At 38.9% G+C, this 8,893-nt stretch overlaps 1 protein-coding gene across 2 annotated transcripts; it reads right to left on the bottom strand.

Annotated features, from left to right (window-relative positions):
* Positions 1-656: 656 nt before the first annotated feature.
* Positions 657-5,827, bottom strand: LOC115794692 (solute carrier family 40 member 1). Of its 2 annotated transcripts, none has more exons than XM_030750325.1 (9): positions 5,722-5,827; positions 5,029-5,134; positions 4,867-4,934; positions 4,546-4,705; positions 4,102-4,217; positions 3,782-3,908; positions 3,347-3,601; positions 2,401-3,081; positions 657-1,896 (listed from the first exon to the last, which is right to left on the bottom strand). In XM_030750325.1, the coding sequence occupies exons 2-9, from the start codon at positions 5,129-5,131 to the stop codon at positions 1,637-1,639; spliced, it is 1,770 nt and encodes a 589-aa protein (XP_030606185.1). In that variant the 5' UTR covers positions 5,132-5,134; positions 5,722-5,827; the 3' UTR covers positions 657-1,636. The 2 variants fall into 2 exon arrangements, with proteins under 2 accessions (XP_030606185.1, XP_030606186.1); XM_030750326.1 differs by lacking the exon at positions 5,722-5,827 and adding an exon at positions 5,423-5,512.
* Positions 5,828-8,893: the final 3,066 nt, after the last annotated feature.

Here is an 8,893-nt window from a genome sequence, read left to right as displayed (position 1 = left end):
ACTGAGAAACTGGCTGCAAGTGCACTTGCTTACAAGTGTATGCTAAACATCAATATTGTAGAAATGTTCTCTACCTACTATATTTTGCAGTATACAGTGGTAAACAAATTTATTAGACCACCACCCAAAATGTAAGGTTTATGCTACAGCTGCACAAAATTAACAGTATTGTTAATTGTCTTGTCTTTTTTTATGTTTCTGTAATGGATAATCCACCAGCATGGAGAAGCTATTTAATCAAAATGATATTTTTAATGCTAAAATACAACTGTTACTTTGGCTTTAAGTGCAGTACTTTTTTTTTTTTTAACATATATTTATTTGTCTTCAGCCCAAAGATCTTCTTCAGTCATCTTTATTGTCATAAATATCCGTCTTAAAAATGACAATATACAATACAGAAATTTCACAAGAAAATTATACAAATATATTGAGATGTGATGCTTGTTTTATGACAAAAGGTTCAACTTTAATATTATCTCCACTGTACATGAATGAGATATGAAAACATGCAGTAGCTGAGAGTAATCCCCATGTTGTATTTAGTGGTCTTGCTCTTCGTTGAGGTAAGAAAATGTTTAGTTCTTCAGAACTACAAAAGAGTGAAGCAAACTGTAAAACAATATTGCTAATGGCAGTTATCAACATGTAGTTATCACTGATTTCAAACATGTCCCAAAATGAAGATGGGTGGTTTTGGATTTCGGTAAAACTATTAATATCACTCTTTATATGGGATGGCAAGAAAGTTTTTATTTTAATTTGTCTAAGTACACAAGCAATTAGAATAAAATATTTGTGATGTTTCTGTTGTAATTCATAATCCAGGATTACATGCATTAAAGAAAGGCAAATGTTTGCTTGATTCATCCACAGAGAAACAAACCAGGGGAAGGAAATGCTTTGTCCTTTCACCTTTGTCCAATAAAAGGGGCGGTTGCCTTTCAGGTTTTTTTCTTCTTCTTCTTTTTTTTTTTTTAAACAGTCTTTCAAACAATCTCACATCAAGTTCCCTTTATCTTCCTTTTTGGACATCCTGGAATATTTCCAAGTGGACGGATCAGTAACATCAATGCCACTTGAGAAAGTACAGCTTTGTCTTGTCTTTATTTTCATGTGCCACTTTCAAGATTTTTTTCACAGCAGCTGTTCTGTACTGAGTGATGGTTAGAGTCATCTCTCTCTGTCCATTCACCCTCCCATCCAAAAAGCTATGAAGTTAACAGACTTGTTTGAAAGTCTTGCAGTAATTCTGCAGCAGTGGCAAAGGCATTTGTTGGTGCCCGAAGTCGTTACCTTTGTGTCCTGTTTTACGTTCAGTTAGGACATTTTCCCTAGAGGTGAAATTGCAGCATTTATTATAGCCACCTCGATGTATGTACATAAAGGGAGAGCTTGTCTCCCCCTCTGCTCCACCTGAGTTCTTGTTTGCTGCCATGGCACATGGCCCTGCAGTGTGAAAGCAACTGAGGTGGGACTGGCACTTGCTGTGTTGTGCTGAAATGAATGGCTAAGTTAGGAGCAGAGTGTTGCAGTTAGTTTGCTGAAGGATCAAGGAGGGAGACATTCATTTCACTCGTGCAGAGTGGATTCAGTGCTGATAAGCATCTCATGCCTGGATGTGTAAGCTGCTCCTTTATGTGTTGAGGCGGCGTTTTCTCTTGGCTTTATGTGCATACAAGAAGTACATAGTGTGCCCAGTGGTGATGAAGAACACAGAAATTATAACCAGGATGCCAAAGTGTTGTGGCTGCGGAGCAGAGATCACCATAATGAAGTGAAGCAAGTCCATCAGGTAATTCATTGAGCTCTGCACCCCATTCACCACTCCTCTCTCTGATTCACAGATGTTCTCCTGCAGAAGCTGAGTCACGGTCAGGTCAAAGGACCAGAGACCTAAAACACAGTAATAGTTGAACTGACCATTATAACAGCTGGGCACTGATTCGACCAAATTAGAAGTGACTGTAAAAGTTAAATACTTTGAATATAATCTTATTACTGGATACTAAAATTGACATTGAGTAAATAAACCTACAATATTTTGAAATATTGTAATTTTAGGGTCCAGTGGTTATGACATATTGCATACTGTATACCAGCGTTTAAACTGTAATCAATAAAGGTTAAAATGTCAAAAATTCTGTATTTAAATGTAATGAGCAAAACATTTTACAGTTTCCAATAGTAACTTATGGTGGCCTTCCAATGTAATGGAATTAAAACTGCCTCAAAATGTGTCTTTTTTTTTTTAATGATTATCAGTATATTTAAATTAAATTATTGCTCTAATATCTGTCATTCCAATATATAGGATAGATTTTAAAGTTGACAGTATCACTTGTGTATACATTTTTGTGTTGACTGAATTCAGTCAGCTCTGAATTTTTCTCTACTCACCAATGCGTGCTGTAATGACACCCAAGAACAGCAGAATAATGGAGATGTAAGACTCTGGTGCTGTCCCCGAGGGTACATTGTCAAAAAGCACGGTGTTGTTGGTCCAGTGGATGGAAGAGCGGTCAGGTAGAAGTGGCTGATTGCTGCCTCCCATCAGAGGATATGTGTGCTTTTGCCTTTGGCTTATCATCCCACCAAGCTCTGTTGAGGAATTGGAAGTAATGTAGGGCATCAGCAAGCTGAGATCCATGGGGCTGCCAGGGGCAAACACAGAGCACACACACAGCAGCAAGCAGCTCAGGTGGAGGCAGCTTGAGATGATGCCTGTGTTAATCAGGCCATAGGTCTTCCTGAGTCTGGTGAACATCACGGTGCCCATCAACCCTGTGATAGCTGACACACCCATCAGCAGACTAAGGAGAGATCCGCTTATGCCCTGAGTATAGGCATAGCCAGTGGTGATGCAGTCGAACCCCAGCACTGTGGTGTATAGGAAAGCCAGACCCATTCCTGCCAGGAAAACAGGCTGACGATAGTAGGCCCTCCAGCCATCTTTACAGGTGCTCACCAGCCAGCGGAACCTCCGAAAACATAGCGGCAGATCGGTGATTTCCTTCAGGTGCAAGCTTGAGTTGCAGTTGCTCTCTGTCAGAGGCTGAGGTTGTTCAGTGTTGCTCTCTTCTGAAGAAAAGCAGGAATGACATCCATCACTTGAGTTCATTTATTCTAAAGGCCTAATCCTCACTTGGATTCTGCACCCACTCTACTCCATGTCACGTTAGCCTCTACATCATTTGTCAAATGCAGTCTATCTACACTAATGTATGTGAGCTACAAATAGAAATCCATACCATGTGGAAGTGGTTGTGCGTTAAACCAGGTCTGAGGCACTACCGCATTGACCCTTTCCTATGTCTATGAAAAAAATCCAGTGAAAAGGTCATACCTTGTAACCTTTTCCTCTCTATTCTCAGTAGGTATGCTTGATCAACTGCCACCGACGGTGGTTTGGTTGAAAGAGCAGGGACGATGCGATACACCCGTGACAAGAAGAAGAACTCCACAATTAGAGACACCAAGTTCCAGCCCAGGATGAAGCCACAGCCAACTACATTGGAAGCAAGGGTCATGACCTGTCCCACTGCTAGAGGGGCCAGGATGTTAGTCACCTGATCGATCCGCCTCATGGTTGCATTCATTCCTTTTGTTTGGAACAAACACACAGAGGTTAATATGTGTTCACCGTCAGAAACTATGCAGAAGTCAGTCAATATCTGATATTTTCTGTAATTTGAGGATATATCTTCCACGGGCAGTGATTGAAGCCTTTAACAAACATGGAACACAATTCAGTATACATTAAGAGAGTGAATATCCTCACCTGCTAGGTGACCTCTGTTGTAGCCTGTGATGACCACAATCCAGTCCCTCTGAATGGCAATGGTCAGTGCTGTGCTTGCAAGGTTTGCCACATCTGCCAGGACTATCACCACCGTATAACAAACCACCTTGTGTGAGTTTTGCGATGCAACATGTTACTATGACAGCACAGAGTAGCCACAAGCTCAGAGGCAGAGACAACAGGGACACAAGATAGAGGGAACAACAACAGCCATGTATAGTAATCATAGCAAGTATTGTTTTTGCAGATTAACAGAAACACAAGAATTATGTTTTAGCAAGTATGTAGTGTCTACTCACAGTAAGCCATCCATCCCAGATCTGTTCAATCCTTTGCTTATATGAGAACACCAACATGAGCACAATGCTACATACTGTCACCGAGATGTTCTGAATGAAAAGAGATGCATGTGCAACTAAAATAGAAGATGGAAAAAACAGTTTCAGACTTTTAGATAAACATGATGTTTTTTTGTTTTGTTTTTTTCTAAAAATGAGTTCTAGCCATGACAGATAGGAGTCAGTGGCTATGAACCTTGTGCCTTGAGTCCTGCTGATTGAGTCTAGCTATCAAATCAGGGACTGATTTACACTTGAGACGCTTGTGAATGGAATTCACCTCCTAGTGGGATAGGATGCCAGCAAATTTCTTGACCCAAGATTGAAATCCACTGATCTCTATCACTCTTCTTTGATAGATTGCATGTTAGAATTTTCAAATAGGTATGACATTGTTGTGCATACCTTTATTCCTAGGATTGCGATCAACCCAGTCTCCAATCAAAGCTCCAAACAGGAGCACTGACCCAGCCACTACCAAGCCAAACACCGCAGTCAACAGCAAGTTACGGCCATATAGTTCAATCAGGAACACAGAGATTGCGAAGTGCCACATGCGGTCACCCTGTGTAACATGGGAGAAAAGTAATCATCGTGTGTTGTGTTGCAATGTTTTTGTCAGTGTGCAGTGACACAGTTTACAGTAAGGAGACTACCTTGCAGTTATTTAAGTTTCGAAGTCTTACCTATTGCCCCGCGAATGTTTCTTCAGGAAATGATTCTTACCCACATTGATAATGCTCCACTGACATAGATGAGAAACTTGGGACCCCTGAGGTAGATGAGAGCTGAACCTTACAGGGAAATGAATGAGAATCAAATAAGCAGATATTCCATAGGCTGCAAAAACATGGCAGAAATTCTAGTTGGATTTCAAGTTGAGTTTACCTGGTATACTCGTAGCTTTTTTAACTCTTGCATCCCTGATGTTGTCAGACTCAAACTCGACCACAACTCCACCGCACTGGGAGGCATCTGCCCGCTGCGACATTTCCTAGAGAAGAAGTGTCAAACTTTTCACACACCTCTACTAGTTGTTGATGGCACAGTGTGTCATAGACTGGTGATAATAGTTTAAATTAGATGATCAGAAATACACTTGAATTTATTTTTTTTTTTCCCCTCTTCTTGCTCTTGATGACTGCACAATGTCTAGATCACTTGTACGATTACTGTTTATTTACTAAGTGACATCCTTGAAAATCAAATCTAGAACAGCACAGAAATTAATGTGTGGCATTTTGTAAACAGCTGGCCAAACACTGCATTTTTTTTTTCTCACCTTCAACTTATTTCAACAGCACGTCCTTTTGAACTCAATAAACTGCTGTAATCAGTCACATCAGATTTTTTTGTCCGCCAAAACTACAAGAACCATACATAATGGCTAACATTGGTAGGACCAGATTGTGAAGCAGAGAAGAAAGGAGGGGGGAAAAAAAGTACATCACTGTCAGTGTGTAGCAATATATGACAATACTTGAAACAGCATTATTATGTTACCATGCATAGCTCTATTAAAACAGTCATAAAGCAGCAATAATCAAAGCCTTTAAAAATCTATGGCGGCTCAGTTGTCACCTTTTGTTTTGTTGTTGCACTCAATCCTTGCTGTTGTTCCTCAACGATGAGTCTTGTACCATGTATCCTACATTGGGATGCTAGTCTTTCCTGAGAGCTGGAATTCAAGCTGTAGTAGTTTGAAAGGCTTAATAACATCACGGTGTTCAAGTGCACCATTGTATGAAAGTGCCAGAAAAGCAGAACAGGCAGAGAGGCAACAAAGGCAGCCAGCATATTCCAAAGCACGTGACACTGTGGGGACAATGTCACCGTCCACCCACACCACAAAAAGGTAACTGTGTATAACTCAAAATACACACACACACACACACACACACACACACACACACACACACACACACACACACACACACACACACACACACACACACACACACACACACGCGCACACACATGAACATGAACATGACTAGTGAGCACATGCATGTGCCTTCACTCACACAAGCTCTATTAGTGTCATACACCTACATGCACTGTTGGCATGCAGAACGTTACATAAAGGGCACCTCATGCAACACTACATCACTCTTTACATGTGCACGTAACCAGGAGTATAAAGTAGATAATCATGTAGCAAAAGCTGGGTTGGGCAGATTTGAATGTGGTTTACAAGCTAATACTTATATTTAATAAATGACACGACACACAAATCAGCTCCGGTGATGTTGCTTACACACGTTTTTACTGAAAATCGTTGCAGTCTTTTTAAAAATGTTTTTTTTTATTAATATTGTGCTTATCACAAACTACACAAGTTATCCATCATGCTCCATTTATCCCTTTCCAAACATGAGCACAGGAAATTAAATGTTGTCTTCCTTTAATCGAATAATAACACAAACATGATTATCAGTTCCAGCTCTTGGTGATCTGTATTCACAGCGATATTGTCCTGCATTGATTTGATCATCTTGCATCTCTGTCACTGGCACAAACGAATGCATTTAAGTTTGAAAATTACGATTTTCAATACGCTACGGATGTTGTAATTTAAATTTAATATTAGGTGTATAAAGCATAGAATACCATACCTTACAAAGGAAGGGAAAAGGTCAAAATAATAAGTGGAAACATTTTGCTTGCCTTTTTTTGTTGTTGTTTATAAGTGAATATACAGAATAGGAAGTTATTAAATGTTGGTACCACTCATAATTCTGGCCACGAATCAAATTATGCAGGTCAAGATATCTGTTTACAATTCCCAATGACAATATTCATTTGTATATGGATTTTGATTGTGCCCGTTCACAGAGTAATTCTTCAGAAAGCTCATGAATTTGTAGAAAGCCACAAGAGGAATGAAGACCACAGGAAGGGCTGATAAGAGCACACAGATAGAAAAAAGCCCATTCAGGATAGTGCAGGACATCAGCAAGGGGGAAATGAACCTGTGGGGGTAGCAGAGTGGAAAGTCAGTCTTGGTTTCAGATTTGATAAATTTGTCACAATGTCATGTTAAAAAAAACAAAACAAAAACTTACATAATCGGAGTTCCATGCATTATATGTTAGCCGTTTCTCAGCAACATAATCCAAAAAAACCACCAGACGCATGAAAGGGCTGATAAAACGCCGTGTTGCCTTCCAGTAAACGTTAGGCCTCCGAACTGTTATCGATTCAATATCGTCATTAAACCTGTGAACAAATGGAAACATTTGTAACATTTGTCCTTTTAAATACAGGACACAGCGATGATCTCAAATGAATCTATGATGAGCAGTGGCACAGATCCTACATAGCTGCTAAAAGATTTCAGCCAGAAGTTTCCAGACCCCAAAGTAAAGAAGGTGAGACAGAATAACCCTGTAAGCAAAATAATAGACATAAGAAATGTGGTTATGCCCTAAAATCATTAATACAGAAACCTTTAGAGAGAACATTCATGGTTTCTTTCAAAGTAATCATTTATTTTGAAACAACAGATGGAATTTTTACATGTGACTTTTGAAAATGTGCATCAACATCACAATTATGTGTATAAAGAAACAGATATTTTGCACCTAATTTTATCATTTTTTACTTGTGTTTTAATGTCATAACATAATACAAGCTAGTTATCTCAATGCCACGATTGCAAATGCAACATAAATTTGTTCAATCTACCTGTGAAAGCTTCCTTAGGAATCTAGGGTGGGACTATCTGTAAGTCCAGCAGAGGAGTAAGGACGCCCTCTAGATTTCCAAACATAGAAGACAGGCCAAGAGAAAAGAGCACGACAAAAAAAAAAAAAAAAAAGGATTACCCATACCTGTGAGGCTGGCATTTCAATCACTTCCTCAGTGAACAAAATAAATGCCAGTCCAGCTCCTGAGGCACTCTAAAGGTACAGTATGATGTATGATCACAAATACAGTTTAAATAAAACTGTTAAACTCTTTTTATAGTAGCAGATGTACTACACCTGTTCAAGCAGACTGTAGATTGCAGGCTTTGAGACTGAGGCTTTCAACTTCCAAGGGATCAGTCTTATTCTGGTAGTTTAACCACTTTTAATAGTTTCAAGAGTTATGTTGTCATCCTTAATGGATTTGTCAGCATTAATATGTTCCTGATATCAGCAAAAAAACATACAAAAAAACCCACTTATTGCTATTCATAGGAAATCATAAACATTTGCTTCAAACAGTTACTTTTACTTTCTTTGAGTACATTTCAGAGCCTGTACTTTTTCACTTTTACTTGAGTAAAGAAGTTGAATCAGTACTTCAACTTTTACTAGAATATTTTTTAACACAAGTATCTGTACGTCTACTTAAATACAGAACATCTGTACTTTTGGTTTCTCTGTTATTTACACTAACAAACTATCCAAGAAGTTTATCCTGTTTTGATTCGAGTGTTTTATTTTTATGTTAGTGCTAATTAGTATCCTCTTGTTGTCCACATAGGATTTTTTTCTATAACCTGCATACAGCTGAAGCCTGCATAAACATGCTTGGTCAACAGAACTCACATCATAAATTTTTCTTTTTTTTAACCTCTCTTTAAATGGGGACATGGAACTCTTAGAGCCAGAATTACTAACAGTACAGAGTGAAACTTAATTGCCAGTTTAAGAAAAAAAGAGCGAGAGGAGCAATGACAAGCTGGCAAATGAAAGGCATAGAGAGGATTTTTTTTTTTTTTTGTGGCTGGCTGTATTAAAGAAAATGTAATTTACTAAGGTTT

This window comes from Archocentrus centrarchus, chromosome 16, assembly GCF_007364275.1.
Source record: "Archocentrus centrarchus isolate MPI-CPG fArcCen1 chromosome 16, fArcCen1, whole genome shotgun sequence".
NCBI classification, from domain to species: Eukaryota; Metazoa; Chordata; class Actinopteri; order Cichliformes; family Cichlidae; genus Archocentrus; species Archocentrus centrarchus.
The sequence above is the reverse complement of the archived record's forward strand: the minus strand, read 5'-3'. Positions and strand labels throughout refer to the sequence as shown.